General features: G+C 30.5%; 5 protein-coding genes and 1 long non-coding RNA gene across 15 annotated transcripts; 3 read left to right on the top strand and 3 right to left on the bottom strand.

Moving 5' to 3' along the window:
- The first annotated feature begins 362 nt into the window (after positions 1–362).
- Positions 363–3,320, top strand: LOC100875499 (Cytochrome c oxidase subunit 6B). Of its 4 annotated transcripts, none has more exons than XM_076539420.1 (3): positions 363–493; positions 2,825–2,947; positions 3,028–3,320. In XM_076539420.1, exons 2-3 carry the CDS (start codon positions 2,832–2,834, stop codon positions 3,194–3,196), a joined length of 285 nt encoding a protein of 94 aa, XP_076395535.1. In that variant the 5' UTR covers positions 363–493; positions 2,825–2,831; the 3' UTR covers positions 3,197–3,320. The 4 variants fall into 4 exon arrangements, with proteins under 4 accessions (XP_076395535.1, XP_003707647.1, XP_012150649.1 ...); XM_012295259.2 differs by having other exon boundaries at positions 383–493; positions 2,822–2,947; XM_003707599.3 differs by lacking the exons at positions 2,825–2,947; positions 3,028–3,320 and adding an exon at positions 1,423–2,794.
- Positions 3,321–3,807: 487 nt separating this feature from the next.
- On the top strand, positions 3,808–7,202 carry LOC100877524 (putative ATP-dependent RNA helicase DDX43). 3 transcript variants are annotated; one of them, XM_012295257.2, is made up of 11 exons: positions 3,808–4,229; positions 4,373–4,622; positions 4,739–4,945; positions 5,018–5,236; positions 5,310–5,436; positions 5,514–5,679; positions 5,758–6,000; positions 6,081–6,228; positions 6,303–6,544; positions 6,634–6,796; positions 6,870–7,202. In XM_012295257.2, exons 2-11 carry the CDS (start codon positions 4,374–4,376, stop codon positions 6,963–6,965), a joined length of 1,860 nt encoding a protein of 619 aa, XP_012150647.1. In that variant the 5' UTR covers positions 3,808–4,229; position 4,373; the 3' UTR covers positions 6,966–7,202. The 3 variants fall into 3 exon arrangements, with proteins under 3 accessions (XP_012150647.1, XP_012150646.1, XP_003707581.1); XM_012295256.2 differs by having other exon boundaries at positions 3,809–4,151; XM_003707533.3 differs by having other exon boundaries at positions 3,810–4,125.
- eco (Establishment of cohesion) lies at positions 6,790–11,749 on the bottom strand. Of its 5 annotated transcripts, none has more exons than XR_013040406.1 (7): positions 10,983–11,306; positions 9,431–10,732; positions 9,098–9,320; positions 8,838–9,011; positions 8,570–8,775; positions 7,721–8,502; positions 6,790–7,422 (listed from the first exon to the last, which is right to left on the bottom strand). XR_013040406.1 is itself a non-coding variant. In XM_012295251.2 (7 exons), the coding sequence occupies exons 3-7, from the start codon at positions 10,705–10,707 to the stop codon at positions 8,379–8,381; spliced, it is 2,004 nt and encodes a 667-aa protein (XP_012150641.1). In that variant the 5' UTR covers positions 10,708–10,732; positions 11,542–11,590; positions 11,677–11,749; the 3' UTR covers positions 6,790–8,378. The 5 variants fall into 5 exon arrangements, 4 of the variants coding, with proteins under 4 accessions (XP_012150641.1, XP_003707640.1, XP_076395516.1 ...); XM_012295251.2 differs by lacking the exon at positions 10,983–11,306 and adding exons at positions 11,542–11,590; positions 11,677–11,749 and having other exon boundaries at positions 6,790–8,502; XM_003707592.3 differs by having other exon boundaries at positions 6,790–8,502.
- On the bottom strand, positions 11,623–13,961 carry LOC100884047 (galectin-8). The gene is made up of 7 exons (XM_076539417.1): positions 13,827–13,961; positions 12,979–13,064; positions 12,639–12,843; positions 12,353–12,550; positions 12,184–12,272; positions 11,920–12,114; positions 11,623–11,837 (listed from the first exon to the last, which is right to left on the bottom strand). The coding sequence occupies exons 1-7, from the start codon at positions 13,914–13,916 to the stop codon at positions 11,687–11,689; spliced, it is 1,014 nt and encodes a 337-aa protein (XP_076395532.1). The 5' UTR covers positions 13,917–13,961; the 3' UTR covers positions 11,623–11,686.
- LOC105663809 (uncharacterized) lies at positions 11,959–14,786 on the top strand. Its single transcript, XR_013040408.1, has 3 exons — positions 11,959–12,097; positions 12,161–13,194; positions 13,299–14,786. It is a non-coding gene; the product is annotated as an uncharacterized LOC105663809 (long non-coding RNA).
- Positions 14,255–21,199, bottom strand: Glyp (glycogen phosphorylase). Its single transcript, XM_012295255.2, has 11 exons — positions 20,552–21,199; positions 17,869–17,970; positions 17,486–17,800; positions 17,290–17,401; positions 17,038–17,197; positions 16,466–16,936; positions 16,272–16,386; positions 16,014–16,196; positions 15,568–15,915; positions 15,173–15,502; positions 14,255–15,072 (listed from the first exon to the last, which is right to left on the bottom strand). The coding sequence occupies exons 1-11, from the start codon at positions 20,792–20,794 to the stop codon at positions 14,917–14,919; spliced, it is 2,535 nt and encodes an 844-aa protein (XP_012150645.1). The 5' UTR covers positions 20,795–21,199; the 3' UTR covers positions 14,255–14,916.
- Positions 21,200–21,343: the final 144 nt, after the last annotated feature.

Genomic DNA, 21,343 nt, shown 5'->3' with positions numbered 1-21,343 from the left:
TATATTGTATTATTTCAAGATCCGGTTTTCAAGTTTACACACAATTTATGAGAAACTTCACCTACGATCTTATAATTCTTATAATTTACAATCGGGAATTTGTTTCAGTGTATTTTTAAATAATTTCTTTTCTAATATCAGATTAATTTACAAATATGAATGATGATATACTTAGTATCAATTTATAATATTTATATAAAAAATTGACATCCTATTTATAAGAATAATCAATACAAGAAATATAGTTAGTTATTGCAATTAACAATAAATCTATTTTAAATAAAACAGATTTATTAGATGAACTGAAAAAATGTTGAATATCTAGAATAAGCGAACTCTATCGGAGAAAATTGAAAATATACTATGCGTTTTCCGAGTATCTTCAAAGTTAGCTAACTTTATGCTAGACATGAATACATGACGTAACAGTCTGGCGCAGTTTGCCCGAGTTTGCCTAGTGGCCATTTTGTTTTCAATCGCTCGACCAGCTAAGGTATTTTTATATAAAGATATTTCGTGTAATTATAGGATATTTAGGTGATTAACATAATCGACGAATTATTTTAAAAACTCTTTAAAAAGCTCTATTTATATTTTCATAAGAACTGATTAAGATATTAATTAAAAATCTTATTTAGTCTTGGGTAAGGGTTTCTCCTCTCAATCTCCCTTTTTCTGATAGTTGGCTTAATGTAAATTAAATGTTCATTTATTAAAACATGATTTGAAATTATGACGTATAATACTTCATAAATTATCTAAAAGTAATGTAAATGTACTGTTTCGTGGATGATTTTTTTATACGAAATATCACATCGAAACTAAAATCGTATAATTTACGTATTAAGTATTATAAATTGTAATTTAACATAATGATATGTTTTCAGAACTTTGTTTTATTAACACAAATAATACATTTCATATCAATGTCATTAATATATCAAACATTAATATATATATGTTGTGTAAAATAACAAAATATTTATTATTTAAGTTAAATATTATGTAGTTTATTTAAGTTGAGTATTGCAAACAGTATAGTTTACAATATTATTGTTAATAATGTTTTCAATAAACAAATATTTCAAGAGAAGAATGTTATAAAATTATATAACAGCAAATACTAATATCAGTGACAATGTAACATTGATTATAACTTAATATCTATAGTGTTGAATTTCTATTCAGTTAAGTTTAACTATTGATAAAATATGAATTGGATTAAATTTATATGTTTAGAAATTTTTTAAATTAATGAATTCTAGCTTTGGTTAAACATTTTAATACTAATCAAAATATCTTGATCTCTCGCTATAAATCCGTTTGTCTCTTGCAAATGCGTACATATAAAACCAATCAGATAAAGGCGTGGTAAGAAGAAATGGACAGTGTACTCATAGAAGGCAGTTTCTATCCTTATAGGTGTCCATCTGTCCATTCAGCCTGGAGAGAGAGGCACTCAAGTTCGACGATGGATTCAAAACGGCATGAACGGGGCTCCAAGTCCAATACAGACTCGCCACCTGCTCCACCTTCGCCTCCTATGTATAGCGCATCGTACACGACGTATGATGGGTACAAAAACAGATTGTCGTCGCGTCGGTCACCTTCACCTTCGGAGTATAGAAGCAGTAGAACTTCCCGAAATGATTCACCACAGGACAGACGTAGAAGAAGGCGCAGTACTTCAAAATCTTCTCCAAGTCGATCGCATAAACGATCTCGGTCACCTGATAGAGATAAAGATCGAGATAGGGACAGAGATCGATCACGAAAATATTCTAGAAGAGACAGATCACGATCTAGGTCAAAAGGAAGATCACGTTCCAGAGATAGAAGACGTAGCCGTAGTCGTAATAGGAGTAGAGATAGACACAGAGGCAGAGAAAGCCGTAGATATCATAGAGCACCATCATATGAATCAGATACTGCTGAAGATAATACAGAAACAAATATATCACAACCGGCTGTTCCTATACAATCTAATGCTTTCAAAAACGATGGTAGTTTTATGGAAATGTTCAAAAAAATGCAGGAACAAATGCAACCTGCACAAAAACCGACGACTTCTGTTTTGGAAGAGAAAAGTGTTGTTCCTCCACCATTAATGGTGGGAAAGAGGCGAGGAGGGAGAATTTTAAAAACTGGAATGGTTGCTAAACCAAAGACTGAACAAACCGTTGAACAGCCCAAGGATGCCTGGTCACTTTATATGGCTGAAGTAAAAAAATACAGAGAAGTTTGTTGTCAAGAAGAAGACAACACAAGACCATTGGTCAAATAGTTGACTTTAACATAATTATTTCTCATTTATCTATGATCAATGTCATTTCAAAAGATACTGTATTCAATTTAATTACTTTGTGGATGCATTTAAGCATAGAAGAATAATTATCGACCCAGTTTAAAGAATTTCAACTGTACTAAAATTATTTTGAGTTTCAATAAGCTTCAAAGTAAAGTATTTTAATACTTAAGTAAACATATTATATGCAGAAATGTACATGAACGTGATTATTCATAATCTTTATGTTTTTTAATTATTATATAAAATGTACAGTATGCGTTCAATAGATATGATAAATGCATAGTATGAAATGATATCAAATTTTGACTTAAAAAGCATTATTAATATAATATGAGATTGGAAAAGGAATGTAGTCAAGAAATAACTATTATTTATAATAGTGTGTTAAATGGTGCAAGAGATGAACGGACTAAAGCGAGAGACAAATAGAGTTTGCTTTTTGAGAAAGAGGGAGGGTAACGTATGTAGCGCTTTCAACAAATATGATTATTAAATACCTTATAACTTGTTAAGCAGCAACAGTATGGTTAAATACACGCAAATTGGAACTGCACCTGATTTACGTATAGATGCACCCCCTGATGTGAAACCACAGACAGCACCATATGATCCAAGGTTTCCAAATCAAAACCAGACAAAGTAAATGAATAATTCGTATTTTGAAATTATGTAGCTTTCTTTCTATATAAAATTGCTTATTTATATTTGTTTGAATATAGGTATTGTTATACTAGTTACTTGGATTTTCATCGTTGCAAGAAACGTCATAGTGAAGAATATGAAGCATGTCAATACTTCAAGAAAGTGTACAGTACAATGTGTCCAAATGCTTGGATAGAAAAATGGAATGAACAGGTTGAAAATGGAACCTTCCCAGGAAACATATAATAGAAACGCTACAATACACTTATCCCTTCTTTAGTGATGATTATGTGGAACAGGATTATACAAGATTCTCTTCCTGTTTGTAAAATAATTAATATTAAATAAATTAAAAATAGTTTAATTTGTATGCATTCTTGTTAATTATTATTTTCATTTAAATGTAATCATTCTACATAAATAAAAAACATTACTGAAATGTTAACAGTAGAAGATAAATATCTAAATACAATACAAAATATCAGTTTAATATAACCCGATATTACATGTATTCTTTTATAAACGTACGAAAATATTAAAGAAGCAAGAAGATATTGTAAAAATTTTGATATTGATACAATTATTTTTGTAGGAAATGTAAGGTTACATTTATACATACTGTATATACCCGGATTAATTAATATATAATGATAAACGGTTTCAATTATTGAATTAGTAGTGCTGTTAATATAGCTTGGAGCATATTATTGTCTATTAAATCGAAAAAATCAATAATAATTAAATTGATGAAAGAAAAGAAAAGAAAAATCGTACTAGTACAAATATTGCCATCTAGTGATCAACGACAGTACTCGAAAAACATAAATTTTTGGTCTGTATGGCTATATAGTTGTGGCGTTTTATTGAGAATTTATTGAGAATAAGTTTGATGAAGGTATTGATATACCTGAAAATTTTTTGTACTGTACCTTAGTTGTAGATAGAGCTCAATGCAAAAATTGATTTCCAAAATAATATGAAAATGATGAAAGAAACCTAAAACCTAAAGCGCTGTGGGACATCTAACAAAAACAACAGTGATTTGAAGGGTCTATTTTGTACTTCATCTATGGTGCAACTATATAGTTAATTGTGTACCGTTAAATATTATCTTTATCTGTTTACACACCGGCGTGAAACTACACTAAACGTGGAATTGGCGTCGTATAGCTTAGGTATTAACAGGATTCATTTTGTGAAAGTACGAAAATATTAATAATTATTCTGAACAAATGAAATTGTATTACTTACTATAATTAATATATTCTCACTTTTTGATGTTAGTATGCAATAATATTAATAAAGAATTAAATGATACAGAAGATAGTTTTATCTCCGTCTTATTTTATGTATACTGAAATAAGATTAAACGTATGAAGTTGTTTGAAATTTAGAAATTGTAATATCAATTATTCATTGCAGAATGGATAATTATCAGCATTCGTATACTGCTATAAACAGTAAATTTACAAAGCATGGTAATAAAGAAAGATATCGAAGAAATAACTATAAATATGAAGAGAATCAGTTCTCTAATTCGAGCTACAACAATGTTGACTATGAATCTGAGAAATTTATTATACATATTAGCAGTGATAAAGTAGGAAAGTTAATTGGTAGAAGTGGAGCTAATATTAAAGATCTCCAAAGTAAAACAAATACAAAAATTCAAGTAAGCTATAATAAAACATCATTTATTTTTCTATAATTCAATAAAATTTATTTTTATAAGATAAATAGTAATTTAATTTATTAAACAAATTAGGCAAATAAAATAGTTTGATTTAGATTGACAGGTCAACAGGAAATGACACTACAGCAGTGACAATAATTGGTTCCAAGGAAGCACAACAGCATGCTAGCAATGAAATACAAGATTTATTAAAAGACTCTTTATACTTATCATTAGATGAAAAGAATGAGCATAAAGAGCAAAATGATGAACCAAAGATTGATTTTGCTGCATTTGATTGGAGTAAAGCTGGTAAAGAATGTGTAAGTGTTTATAAATTCTTTAATTTATTACATGTTTTTCCTTTTAAAATCAAATTTAATACGATTCATCAGGATGAGTACAGACAACAAAAATGGGCAAAATATGCCCCTATTATTAAAAATTTTTATAAAGAGCATCCAGATGTTGCTAAGATGACAAAAGAACAAGTAGCCCATATTAGAAAAACAAACAATAATATAGAAGTAAGATATATGTTTGAAGAACAAGAAAAGAGTTTAGAAGAATTTGACATACCAAATCCTATTGAAACATTTGAACAAGCTTTTGAGGTAAGTAAAAATATACCTATGTTAATGATAGTAATGGAGAATGTAATGTTTCAATTGGAAAATCATAAATTAGGATTACCCTGAAATACTAGAGGAAATAAGAAAACAAGGATTTACTAAACCAAGTCCAATACAGTGTCAAGCTTGGCCTGTTCTTCTCAGTGGTAAAGATCTTATTGGAATTGCACAGACAGGCACAGGTATATTGTTTAAATGTTTAATATTACTATGATAATATTTGATAGAACAACAAATATTTTATCAATAATATATTTAGGTAAAACTTTGGCATTTTTGTTGCCTGCCTTAATTCATATTGAAGGACAAGAAACACCAAGATCAGAGCGGAGTGGACCTAATGTTCTTATTATGGCACCCACCAGAGAATTAGCACTACAAATTGAAAAAGAAGTGAATAAATATTCTTATCATGGTATAAAAGCGTAAGTAATGTTATTATTGTATTTTTGTATATATTTCATTTAAATTGTATCCATTATTAAAGAAAAGTATTATTAAAGGGTATGTGTTTATGGAGGTGGCAGTCGCAAAGAACAAGTCAATATAGTAACAAAGGGTGTAGAAATAGTTATTGCAACTCCTGGTAGACTAAACGATCTTGTTGAGGCAAATATCTTAAACATCTCGTCAGTTACCTACCTTGTATTAGATGAAGCTGATCGTATGCTCGATATGGGATTTGAACCACAAATTAGGAAAACTTTATTAGATATAAGACCAGATCGACAGACGGTTATGACGAGGTATAAAAATTGTTAAAGAATATTAAAACAACATTTCACCTTTAAGAAATAATAACAATATCGTATACTCAATATTTTAGTGCTACATGGCCTCAAGGGGTTAGACGTTTAGCTCAATCATACATGAAAGATCCAATTCAAGTATTTGTTGGATCTCTCGACTTAGCTACTGTACATACAGTAATGCAAAAAATCTATATCATTGACGAAGAAGAGAAAACGAACATGGTTAGAACTATAAAAAATATTTATATGATTGCGTAAAAATTATATGTGAGGTTAAATATTCTATTTTTCAATAGATGTATCAATTTTTTCGTGAAATGTCTCCCACCGATAAGGTAATAGTATTTTTTGGGAAAAAATGTCGAGTTGATGACGTGGCGAGCGATTTAGCTTTACAAGGTGTTAATTGTCAAAGCATACATGGAGGAAGAGAGCAATGTGATAGAGAACAAGCATTAGAAGATTTAAAACTTGGTGAAGTACAAATACTTCTTGCAACGGACGTTGCCAGTCGAGGCATCGATATCGAAGATGTTACGTATGTTTAATTTTATATGCTTTAAGTATCTCATGTAAGTATCTTTAAGTTGTTGATGTTTAAATTTAATATAAAACACTTCTTTTCAGACATGTATTAAATTATGATTTTCCACGAGATATTGAGGAATACGTTCATCGAGTTGGTCGGACCGGTCGTGCTGGACGTACAGGAGAAAGTATAACATTTATGACAAGGAAAGATTGGTCTCTTGCGAAAGAATTAATTAATCTTTTAGAAGAAGCTAATCAAGTAAGCTATAAAATATTCATTATAGTTGTATTTTACATATATGTGTACATATATATATTTATTTTGTCCAAAGGAAGTACCTGAAGAACTGTATCAAATGGCTGATAGATATGAAGCACGAAGGGATAAACGAGATTTCCCTCATAGAAGAGGCAACAGAAGATATTAATTCTATATTCACATTCGTAAATTTATGTTCCTAATATTTGTATAAGCGAAAATGGACAGAATTATAAGCAGTTCCGTTTGATGTTTTTTTTTTTACATATATTTTTTTATTTTGTTTTGCGGCATATTGTATTTTATTTTTTATATAACAATTGTCGTAAAAAGTATAATGATGCTGGTTGTTTATACTTTAAATATAAACGAAATAAAAACTTAAATTTCATACATTAACTACAAAGCTATTGAACAATTTTATTATAACAGTTTTTATATACCTCCAAGCTTTATTGCAATCTATATATTTTGTTAGTTTTAGAATTCAGTCCTTAAATCTGTTTTCCAAGTTCAAACCTTTTCCTAGACAATCTACATCAACTACACCTTAAGTATGAAGTATTCCATGAGTAATACTGTTACCCAATGTAAATTTGATGTAGTTTTGGTGAACATCCTTGGTTCTACGAAGCAGTTACATTGTGTTAGTCAGTGCTTTATTTACATGCGACTATTAAATACAAACAATTTACTTTAATTTTGAACAAGTATACTTTTACAAAACTTTTTATGATAATGCATAATATGGTATAAAAATAAAATAAAATGAAAGTATATTCTTTTAAAAAATACGTGAACAATATTTATATTTTTTATAAAATGTATAAATTATACAAATTTTTTATCAAAAGAACAAATAAATAATATCAAAAGGATAAATATTATACAGAGCTTACAAAGAAACTTACACAATGAACTTACATTCATTTATGAATCGGTGAATAGTGTTGAAGTATTTGAGGTAGCTCGATTTACACAATACTCATGAATTAGGACTTCATGATTTGCTAATTATTTTCTAGAAATAAGATCCTTAAACGACTTATTACATACTCGCGAAATTGTAATTCCCGTTGTTTTCTAGTATTGGAAATTAACTTACGAATTCAACTATGGCAATATGCACGAATTTTTAAATTTTTAATGAATTATATTTTTTACCACCAATTTAATCATCTATTACACATAAATATTCGCATTTTATCAACACTGGATAAATAATGCAGTACTTGTATGAGATGATTAACGTTTAAATTGTTTAAGTAATACAGTAGACAATATAAAATATAGTAAGACAACTGTATTAAAATACAGAAATGTTTACAATTTCTAAAAATAAATGATAAAAAAACAAATCACATAAATATAATTAATTTTGTTACCGTTGTCTTGAACAAAGAATAATTTGAAAAGTAATTAAAATATAAAAATTTTCTAAATATATCCAGATGTGCAAAATATGATAAAAAATATTTAATTATTTTTTTTATAAACTTATTAACGGACAGATAGTATTACTACTATAAATTACGATAAAATTTCTTGATTAAAAATCACCTATATGTATTGATATTAAATTTTAACTGTAAACTTTGAAATTTCGTGTTTTGGTATATTTTTCAGCAAATATTTTTCCGCTTGGAGTTGGAGTTGAAAATGCAATATCATCTAAAGACAATATATATCCGAAATAGAAGTGGCCTCTAAAATAGTTAAACAGACATTCATTAATTAAACAAATAAATAATGTATAGAAACATAAATATTTACCTTAGTATATCAACTAGTTTAGTAGCTATGCCTTGTCTACGATGATTTATATCAGTCCATACAACGTTTATACCACACTTAGCAGGACTACTTTCTGATGTACAACAATCTAATTCTAATAAATCAGGTATCATACGATACGCTGTTGTTATATATTCCGCAACTAATACTCCTAAAATTGCTTTGTCCCTTATGTACAGGTAGACCTAAAAATAACTTAGGTTAAAATGAAATTACAATTAGTATATAGTAAAATATTGATAATTACTCTCTTTCCCTCATAATTTGATACTTTTGCATCAACCAGTCCTAAATCTCTATCCACATACTCTAAAACATCTGCTACTTTCTTCCAACATTGTTTTGGATCATCTGGCTCTACCAGAATTACTCGACTTGATGTAAGAAGATCTTCCATAATTACACGTTCTGTTTTCCAGCCCTGTCATTGAAGTTTGTGATCATTAAATTTTGAATATGCTATTTGTATAAATTAAATTTGTACATTTTAAGGTGTAGATAGCATACCGAAAATTTTAAAGTTTTTTTATTGTTGTGATAATTTAAATGAGCATTTTCGTCTTCAGGATCTCCTATTTGATATACAACACCACATTCCATACATTGTGTTGCTCCAAAATTCTTTTGACCTGCATCTAATAAACATTGATTTTCACCACCATTTAATTTTACAGATAATTGCCAATTTCTATTTTCTTTTACGTTATGTATTGATTTATTGTCAATTTCGCTGAAACAGGAATTAAATTAATCTTTATTTAATTAAAAGTAATGTAGCAAAAATAAAGTTGCGTCGCACTTGAGAACAACAATCAACATGAAATACATAATAAAACGTACTTAAATACTTTATTAGTAGAATGTCCTTTATTAAATAGCGGATAATATTTGTGTTCTGATTCGTTTTCATCAGATTTTTTATCTTTACTATTTGTAGAAATATTTTCATCTGTTTTTGGTGTACTGATGTCTTTAATATTGATAGTTGATGTTATATCAGTAAGTTCACTTGCTGGTGATATGGTAACATCTTTTAATATTGCAACTGGTTTTAAAGGTGCAATGTTTTCAAATTTTTTTGTCATTACCATATCCATTGTATCATAATCATCATGGGCCCAATCATTTTCTAATATTTGTAATATATTATCAATGTTACTTTGTTCTACTGTTTTCTCTAATTCTGGTTCATCAACCATTAAATCAGTTGTATCAAAAGAAATGTCTGCAGGTTTTGTTCTACTATGACCTTCTTTTGTATTTTGACACTTGTTTTTTGGACTCAATTTCACGTTATCATTTGACAGGCTTTTTAATTTAATATTATTGTTTATTATAGCTGTAGTTGCAGAATTTTTCATAGATGATTTTTTAGTTTTGAAAAAGTGTTTATTACATTCAGTTTCTGGTGATGATACTTCTTGTGTGGATATTGTATTTGATGCAATATTGACATTCTTCTGCATATTATCTATGATTTTTGTGGTATTATTAAGTTTTTTAACATTTAAATTGGTTTTTGGCTTAGCTTTTTTGATACCATGCGAAACTCCAGCATTAATTCCTCCTATGGTGTGTCTTCTTAGTGATTTCCTTTGATATTTTGCATGTCCTGTAAGACTTTGCCTTTGCAATTTTAATTCTGTTGATTTATACACTACTTTATAATTTTTCTTTTCATTAGAATGATTATAAAAGTTTCTAGCACTTAAAGTCATATTCTTTAGTTTTGTTTCATAACCTTTATTCTGAAATAAAACTGCTCTAGGTTTAGGAACTGAATGATTTTCAGTGACTTTTAACAATTTTACAGGAGTATTTTCTAGTTCTTCAGTTGCGCGTCTCTTTAACGCATTTTCTTTCTTTTCAGATGAAAAATTTTCATCCGGCTTTTGTTTACATAATCTAGGCAACAAATTCATTTTATGTTTTGAAATCAACGGTGTTAATAATTTAATTTCTTTATTTCTGCATGAAGTTTCAATGATATCATATTGTAATTCTTTACCAAATTGTCTTTTAGGTGTTTCTGTTAAGACTTCACATTTGTCCCAAGGAAATGTTTTTGGACTGTCCTTTGAATACAATGAATTATTTACCATATTTTCCAGACTCATTTTATTTAAAATGTTTGTGCATATTCTATAAATAAGAACAAACAAATAAATTATGATTAAGAAACACACTTCAATGTCAAATATGTATAGTGCTTAGGGATCATTTTTAATGAAAAAATAAAATTTTTGTGATGTAAATATTGGAAAGAAGCATTGCATAAATTACAAAAATATTATAATTGTTTAAAATATTGTTATCGATACGTTACAATAAATTATATTGAACAAGATGAATCAATCGAACTCTTACAAACATAATAAATAACTAAACTAACCTGGTTATATACAAGGAATAACTACAAATTACATCTGTAGTCAATGTTTGTACAATACCACAAATACAAAACAAATATACCTTTCTTTAAATATTTTAAAATGTATGTTATTGTATTTGGATTAAACCGAATTGATACAAATTAGGCTGAAAAAACAATAACCGAATCAGATGACAACCGTGACAAACACATTGATTGCTATGAAATTTCCGTTTCTTTACTACACTTTCGCGCGCTTTCATATACACCTAAAACTATATAAATGATGATTTGAAACTCTATTGCATTTTATAGATTTTAAAAAGTATAGGCATCTAGCGATAGATGACGAGAACTAATCGAATTAAATTTGAAATACCTTACTTTAACATTGACTTGTTCGACCTATTATGCTGTAATATTTACTAAGTAGTAACATGAACTATTTGTACAATGTTTAAGAGCAAATATCTACTTGCGAAAATTTGATTATAATATCAGTTTCAAAAATGCTTGTTGTAAATTAGGCATAATGGGTCCTAATACGTGAATGTTATTGCGAATGGTGTAAATCTGATACCTTTAGCTGCCTTTTTGCCCAAGAGAAGCCAGACTTGCACATGAGTTTACTAAAAAATGTGAAAAAAGAATTTAAGATAAATGAAGATAAATACTGTTTTATTTAACGAGTAATAAATAATATAAATTCTATTACAAAAGTTCATTTAATTCGAATAAGTCATTGCTAATTCATGCAGAACAATATCTCCAGATATTTTAAGAGTATCGATGATATTCGGTTGTAATCTGTGTTTGAATTCACCAATCATTTTGTCACCTAGCCATATCGTGTATACTTCATGTTCGCATCGTATGCTATAAAACGAAAGAATTTATTAAAGTTTAATCTGGAAGCTACGTATAATAATCTTATGAAAACTAAACACGTGAAGCGTACGATAAAAGAAAATCACGTCCAGGCATCCAAGATAAATGTCCGTGATGCCTTTCCTCGTGTCCCCATGATCCATTCATCCAACAATTCATTACAACATAGGGTGCACTACTACCATATGAAAATCGGGGATTTAAATGTAAGGCAATTATAGGATGCGGATAAATTGCTTTCCCTTTTTGTAAGTTCACGTAAAACCTATTACAAATTGGAAAAATATATTCTATTATATTAAATCCTTTAGATTAAGAAAACATGGAAACTTACGAATGAGGAAGAAGCTTTAATCTTCCAGCTATAAAAAGTCTGGAGCCTGTTTTGAACTGACTGTCGATATCTACTGTAATGGGAACGCTCTTCACGTGAGCGTTGAATAACGAGATTTCAGTGTTAAGATAAATGAGAGCTAAACGATTTAGTACCTACAACAACTTACGAGAAACTCGACGAGTGGTCGATCGATTTTTAAGCTTAAAATATTGCTTGGTCTATATAATTTTGCATCTGGGTAAACAAATAATTCGAGTTGTCGAAATCTAATATCTTCTAATGATCCATTAATCTCGACACTTGTGATGTCATCAAGAGGCATCCTATACGAAAAGGCACAAAAATGCTCTCCGTTGATTGCGATCTAATGAAATTTATCTGATTTTAGATACATGTTTAAAATTAAAAAATTTCACTTGAAATGAATTCGTTACTTTAAAATGAATTCTTGCCTGAAATGAATTCGTAGTGCAGAATATTAAAATATGCACATAAGAATTACGTCGGAAAGCAGAGTGTCCAGCAGGAGAGCAAGTTTCTTCTTCTTCCCAGCATCCCTTAAATTTTGTATTTCGAACGACATAACCCCTATCTAATCGTGCGTTGAAATGTAATGCAATGTTGCCTGCCGCCTTACATAATAAATTCACTGAAAACCTATATCGATCATGTTTTATTATATTTGTCTATGCTACAAAATAATGGTATTATATACTATAAATCATAATTGCATAATTTTCAAGGTTAATAAAAATCTTATTCATAAAATATTTTCTACGATAAAAAAATCACCTCAACGCATCAGGAGGAATGTATCCAGTGACCACGATGGCTGACGTTGGTTTCAGAGGTTGCAACGGAATCGGTTCCGAAACATTCTACAATAACGTACATATTATAATTTACATGAGTTAATTGTGCACTCAAAAAGATTAAATAATTTATTTTAAACAAAGATAAGAATAATTATCGCAATACTTCACTAATAAAAATTTCCGCTTTGTTCAGGTACCCAGTATATAGAAAGATAATTTTTCATGATCAATTGGTTATTTAGTACAAATTGTATTGGTTTTTAATAAGTTAATATAATTATATTGATACTTTAATAGGAACGTATAAACTAAGAACTTGATAAAAAGGATAGCATGAAAAACGGGAGAACATAAAATAAGGGTTGGACAACCGTACGTAGAAACTAGTTATCGTCTGGATGCGAATTTTCGACATTAGTCTCGATGAAAATCATTTTCCTACTTATGCAGATATTCGTTTCCATTTTCTTAACATGAAACGTTATTCACAATTTCATACGATCCTAAACAAAATTAAAAAATACGATTGCATATAAAATACTTTTGTGATAAAAACTAAAAGTTGTAGAGTAAACGTATAAACAACATTTAATCTTTTATAAAGATTAATTGAAAAACGTTTTGACTGATGTATAATTAATTCGAAATTTAATGTTATTTGGTTCATTATATTGTATTTACAGTATTTGTAATAAATAAAAGGGTGTGGCCAAAGATATAGGTTAGAAGCCAATACCAAAATTTTCAATCGGTAAATCTGTTTTTCCTTTATCTACGGTTCTTATGATCCAAATATTTATGTATATATTGCCGATTGACACTTACTAACGGCACTGTATCCTCGTCGACAAAAGAGAACTCTCGAAGAGCATTTTCTTTTGTTTGCACGAAAATTTCATTTTGGTTTATAGACATAGCGTACGATGATTTATTGGAACTATGCCTTATCTTAAGCCGCTTTCGTCGTGTGCGCGATAGTTTATTTTATTCGTTTTCGAATGGAAATATGACATTTGGTTGAATTCGAGGCGCGTGTTTAAACAAAATAATGAAGACCATCAAATTTAATAAAGGAAAGCGTTAAAATATTCCCGATACATGTTTTATTTGATTAAGATAAAATAACATAGTCGTTATTTTCAAAATTTCATTTCAAACTATGACAATAAGCATTTTTATATTAGCAGACATTTATACAATATCAAGGTTATTGAATATACGTATAATTAATTGTAATAATATTGTAACGAGTATTTGAAGTTCAAAATAAATACATATATTTTTTGATTTTCACATGTGATTCAGTTACTTAACAATTAACAAATTCAGTATTTTATTCAACTTCGTAGTGAGTATTTACAAGTAGAAAAATACGAATAAAATAGTTTTTGATTCATTAACTATTTTGCGATTAAGCTGTTGCTGTTTCATAGGAGATGTTTATAATTATTTATGAAATATTTTGTCTTTTGTCAGAAGGACATGCATAGGAACCTAGACAGTATTCTTCTGTTGACTTCGTGTCAACTTGTCTCTTCTTTTATAAGTCAGTCAGAAGATATTAATATTTTTTGAGAAATTTTGACCAGTTTATTGTTTTTCTTTCAAATTAAGCGTGAGTAATTTGTAGTTCCTGATTAATAGTAATATTGAATATATGTAAAAGAAATGTTAGCTATTCAATTTGTTTTGCGAAACGTGGAAATAATAAATAAATAATAAATAATATTTATTTTTGTTGTGTTTGCATTTTAATCATTGCAACTTTATTAGGTTATTAATTTGTTGATAAAATTACTCACACTCGTTCGACGAAAATATTTACTATCTGCTAAAAAAAAATATAAAAAAATTGTTAATAATGTTAAAGTTTACAAACATGTAAATTCACCTCATGAAAAAGATAAGTTAAATTTTAAATGTCTCGAGGTTCATTAGGTGCGGGAAGTCGTTGCCAAGATGGCTCAACACCCCAAATTTCGCGGGCATATTCCGCAATTGTTCTATCCGATGAAAATTTGCCTGAAGAAGCTATGTTATGAATAGCCATTTCTACCCATTTGCTTTCATCCTGAAATAAAAAATTAACAAATAAAATAACAAAATAAATGACGAAATCAATGAAAGAAATAAAGGAGTAGTGTAATTTTTTATTCGTAATAAAAACATACCTGATATACTTTACTGACGTGATTCTGCATTTCTATGTAGCTTTCATAATCAGCGAATAAGTAAAATCGGTCCCAATTTAATAAAACATTGGTAATATCTTTAAATTCATCTGGATTGTTAGGACTGAAGAAACCTCCTTGTATCTGATCAACACACTGTTTTAATTCTGGGATTCTATTATAGTAATCGTATGCATTATATCCTTTCCGTTTTAACTCTTCCACTTCGTCAACGGTCATACCAAAAATAAATATATTTTCTTCACCCATTTCTTCAGCCATTTCTACATTAGCACCATCCAATGTGCCAATTGTTAAGGCTCCGTTTAACTGACATCCGAAATGAAATAGTTATTATCTACTAATAGTGAGAAATTATTTCATCAATTGCTCACCATAAACTTCATGTTTCCTGTACCAGACGCTTCAGTGCCAGCAGTCGAAATTTGTTCGCTCAAATCTGCTGCTGGAATAATTTTCTCGGCTAACGTGACTCGATAATTCTCTAAGAAGATAAATTTCAGCTTGTCACCAACAATAGGATCATTATTAATAACATTTCCTACGCTACAAATTAATTTAATAATTTTCTTTGCTAAGTGATATCCAGGTGCTGCTTTTCCACCGATCATAACTGTTCGAGGAACGAACGGTGCGGATGGATCTTTCTTTATTCTGTTATAAAGTGTTATTACGTGTAGGCAATTCAAAAGTTGTCTCTTGTATTCATGTATTCGTTTCACCTGTTTTATAACGGAATACAAATTTAAAGTTACATACGTACGAAAATACATTTGATATTAGTGTACGTTATCATTTAATTAAAGAAAGAGATAATAACCTGAATATCGAAAATAGAGGCGGGATTTACTTTAACTCCATAATCTTTCTCGAGTAACTGCGTTAATTTCAATTTATTTTCTTGCTTAACTTTTATGATACTACGTTGGAAGACTGGGTCTTTGGCCCATTGTTTCAGTTGTGCAAGCTGTTCCAAATGCACTGTCCAATCGCTGCCAATTTTCTAAAGGTACATAAGAATTTGATATCAAGTTCATTAACGGTCACGTTGTTTTTCCTGTTATACAAAATTACTCACTTCTTCGATAATGTCTGAAAGGTTTGGATTGCACAAGAGGAGCCATCTTCTTGGCGTAATACCATTGGTTTTATTTTGGAATTTCTCGGGTGTTAATTCATAGAAGTCCTTAAAACTGCAACAAAAAGAAAATGAATATTTTTCTCATAATATAAATTGATAACATAAATCGATTTTAATCCCTAAACACCTACACGCCGTTCTTCAATATTTCCGAATGTATCGCCGCTACACCGTTAATAGCATGACTGCCGACAATCGACAGATGTGCCATGTTCACTCTTTTCTCACCATCTTCTTCTATCAAAGACATACGACGAAGGCGATCTATATCTCCTGGGTATTTGGTAGATACATCCTGAAGATGAAGGAAGTTTATATGATAGATGATTTGCAGATGTCGAGGAAGAATGCTTTCCAACAAGCTCGTTGGCCATCTTTCAAGAGCTTCTGGTAGCACTGTGTGATTAGTGTAGGCACAAGTTCTCGTTGTTATATCCCAAGCTTTTTCCCAAGGAAGTCCTTCGACATCGATAAGGATCCTCATGAGTTCAGGAATGGCCAGAGAAGGGTGAGTATCGTTTAACTGAATAGCAACCTTGTCAGGGAACACATCGAAATCTGTCCTATGATGTTCCCTTGAACCAAATTTGCTAGCTTTGTACCTATAGATGAAAAAATGACATGATTACGTATGTTTATATTTTTAAGAAATCGATAACAAACTACATTGTTCTATCACAATCCTAAACGAATAGTTGGCCACCTGCGTATTATGTCTTGAAGAGTTGCTGCCACCATGAAGTATTCTTGCTTCAGACGTAATTCTTTTCCTTCAAAGAAATTGTCATTAGGATACAGAACCCTCGTGATATTCTCGGCTAAGTTGCGATCAATCACAGCTTGAATGTAATCACCGTCATTGACTGAAAGTAATTTTTAATTCGATGAAATTTATTAGTATTTATAAGTGCCTTAAACAATCGATAAAATACTTCGACAAATAAATATTTCTTACAGAATTTTAAATTAAATTCTACAGGTGATTTTGCGGACCACAGTCTGAGAGTATTAACCACGTTGTTTTTATATCCGGGAATCGGATTATCGTAGGGCATTGCGAACACAACCTGTAGAAAGAAAAGCAAGAACAATCATTAAAAAATAACTGAACCGATGAATATAATAAATACGAGCGACATGAAATTACAAACCTGTGTGTTCACCCATTTCTTTCCCTCAGGAGTATCGATAACTTGCCCGTAGAAATTTACCGGGAGCATGAATTCAGGTCTAGCCTTTTCCCATGGATTTCCATAACGCAACCAATCATCTGGCTCCTCTATCTGTTCCCCGTTTTTAATCTTTTGCGCGAATATTCCGTATTCGTACCGAATTCCGTATCCGTAGGCTGCTAAGCCAAGAGTGGCCATACTATCGAGGAAGCAAGCTGCTAATCTTCCTAAACCTCCGTTTCCCAATCCAGCATCTTCCTCGAGTTCTTCGAGTTCTTCGATGTCTAAACCCATCTGTAATAATAACAGGGTATAATCGTTTCTTATAAAAAGGTAATTAGAAAATCTCGTTTGAAACTGACCTGATACATTGCTTCGTCGCAGGCACCTTGAATACCCAAGTTGATCATAGTATTCTGAAGAGTTCTGCCCATGTAATACTCCAAGGAAAGATAATACACCCTCTAAAACAAAATACAGAACTTTGTTTGAAATGGACGTTGATGAAAATATTTTTAAGAAGATAATACAACCGGAAATAGCATAATGTCATATTAGAAAACATATAAAAATATTATCTCAGATGTACAATACATAGAATTTTTCAATGAACATTGAACCGCAGGAAACACTGAACTATGATTCGGTAAAATAAAAGTGATTGGCCTCGTGTCGTAATTTGTTTCCATAGATTAAGTCTCATTGTGTCTTCTTCGTTTTCGTTACGAAATCGATTAACGTGAGTCACGTAGGATGGTTATTGGTCTATGAATAAAAATAAATTGAGCCCTCATTTTGAAACAGTAGAAGATGAAAGCAGGCTCGATTGAAATTAATCTTTATTGCGGTCGCTGTAGATCGGGCTCGAAAATGTTTTATTCGCTCTTTTTCTCTCTCTCGCGACTTTATGACCGTGTTATTTATAAACGGTGTGAACGACTTCACAAACACTTCATATTATACATTTTAGACGATTAACACGTGTTGACTGGCGCTACGAATTTAATTAAGTCCAATGATTAGAAAAACTGAAAAAAGAAACATTCATAATCTTTGCTAAATCTAAGACTTATATTATCGTGCAAAACTATTTTAATCCTCATAATCAATTTATCTACAAATAGAAGTTACTTATAATTAGTAGACCGAGACATTGAAGATAACGAAGTGAAATGTATGTATGTATATACGTACATGCGTTATCGGTAGTTCCTAAATACCGAGACGATTGAAATAGCTACCACCCTCTTGCGTGTTAAATATCGATCGATCAGGCGTTTCTTTTTTTTTCTTATGTTTTTATTATTCGAACCAAGTCCTCAAGCTTATTGAAGAGAAAACTGAATTGTGATTTCGCAACTATTTTCGAAATAATTCATGAAAGACTTCGAACGTAAACATCCAAAAATGCTTTTAAAATAACGTGGGACTTGATCCAAAAACACACGCAACGAAGAACGTGCTAAACGTGACTTTTATTACTCGCGTTTGAATTTCATAATTTTTGTAAAAATGTATCATACACAACAGTTATTTACGACGTTTTATTTCTTAAAATATTTATCGCGTCTCGTATTTATTTTTGTTTCTAGTTATCTTTATTGGGCGTACAAAGTGTGTTACAAAACCATTAACTTTTTTTGCACGAAATTTTATCAAATGGGAAACTACTACTGCAATTTCTAAACGAAATTCTAGCAAGGTATTTGTGTTTCCTATACTTTATCTATCTTATTCCTGTCCTGCCTACAACAACAGCTATACGGAGATTGCTTCCTCGTTCTATCTCGCTCTTTTACGATCTTAGCCGTTGATCTGGTCACCCTCCTGTTCATTCAATCTTGATCCTTCCGTCGTATTCCTTTCGAAAATGTCTCTGAGCTTTTCCTTCTTCAGTATCATCCAGATAATGTATTTATTTTCAAAGTATTTAAGGCATTTTGAGGTGTCTCAGGGTGCAGATACATTAAACTTTAGGATATTATTATCCGAGTATTTAAGGCACCGCAGCATCAGACTTGCAGGAAATCTTTAGCATCTTAAAGTTCAGTATTTCAAAATTACTTTTGCTTAAGTATTTAGTAATGTTTACGAGAATTTGTATGCCTTAATTCTCTCGTATGTGGACACTAGTTAACTAGTTAACGTTGAAACGTTTATTTATTGTAACTACCGATCACTTTTTCCAGATGAACAGAGCTTACAACTATTCTGCTTAATCGCGTCATTCAAACATCGGAATCGCGTAACTTTATAAACATACGATTATTAATAATCTATCGATGAATTGGATCAGTTTCAAAGATTACATTGTTATTGTCATCTTGACATTGCACGGAAAAAAGGCGAAAATCGTTTGGCTCGAGATTTCAGGGTAATTCGATGGTAAGGCCAAACAAAAATAGATGCTGTAAAGTACTGTATCTGTACATGTTGAAGGTTCGTTAAAATATAGCGACTTTGTCGAGTAAGCATTATTGCATACTTATTTGTACAATTCATTTCTGTACGCGCACCGCCAATATTTGGCTTAAAATTATATTTAAGTCGTTTGCAAATTTTAAGTACCGAAAAAGTTAAGCCACTGATCCATCAGACATTGTAGAAATCTCGTTATCTAATAAACGAGGCAATACGCAAACGAAAAATCGGTATTCTTATTTAAGTGGAAGACGTCCATTTATTATGCGATATTATCCAATAATTTCAACGAGATTATTTATAACCAGTGTGTAGAAATACATATATATATATTCTCCACGTTTGTAGAGATATACATTTGATATATAGACGTTAATCATTTACGAATGTTGCGTTTATGTTATTTAGCTTAAAGCGATATAACTTTCTATGCATTGTACAATCAGATATTACACTAATGATTAAATAATTATGGGAAGTATACTTACCGGCAGTTGTTAAAGGGGTATCTCATACAATGTAAATACAACATTTATTTGATAATATATTATAGCATGCAAAGATAATTAAATAATCTCCATAGGTGATTGACATGTACGGGTACATAGAGTTATAGAATCTTACCTTAGGGTCCTTTTCGTAATAATATTGCTGAGTACGTATCCATCTCGAAACCAAATTGTCCTTGACGCTGTGTGCCAAGGCGAAGAAATAATCCCTACTTGTAGCTACATTACGATCTTTTACTAAAGTATAATGCAAATGTCTATTGAACGTTTTCTTAAAATTTGCTACATTTTCTACATCGACAATTCCACGCACTGAAATTTGTTTTCTTTTCTCGTGATCTGTTTCTGACGCTGACATTTCTTTACGTTTTCCTCTCTTTTATCAGTTATTAATTGAAATCTGTAATATCTACAATTTATAATTTCGAGCGTATTTGACACAGAATCAAATTTGTATCCAAACACTTCAAATGTAATTCAGCTTTTTTCTGTTTGACGTTATAATATTATTTGTATGTGAAATTTTGATAGAATTCGTTATTGTACACAAATATTGGATGAAATTTTCGACGTACTACTCAGAAGCAGCAATACTTTTCGAATAAAATGCAATATTTCTGTTACCGATTCTAAGTATTGTTGGGCACAATGACCGGGTTTCGCGACACATGCACCAACACCTATTCCACTAACGTTCCGCACGCGTATACTACCCAGAGATGAATAACAATTGTACTGCTGGCAGTCTCTGAAGCGGTCACCTTACATCAAGGTCGCGCAAGCGCACTAAACTATGGTGATCACGTGATCAGAATCGATAATATCGATCGAGTTATTGAACTATTTGGACATAGTATCGCTCTGCGTGGTTAGATGGCGCTGCATGCATCATTTTTTAAGCATTCCA

Source organism: Megachile rotundata, chromosome 14, assembly GCF_050947335.1.
Source record: "Megachile rotundata isolate GNS110a chromosome 14, iyMegRotu1, whole genome shotgun sequence".
NCBI lineage: Eukaryota > Metazoa > Arthropoda > Insecta > Hymenoptera > Megachilidae > Megachile > Megachile rotundata.
The sequence above is the reverse complement of the archived record's forward strand: the minus strand, read 5'-3'. Positions and strand labels throughout refer to the sequence as shown.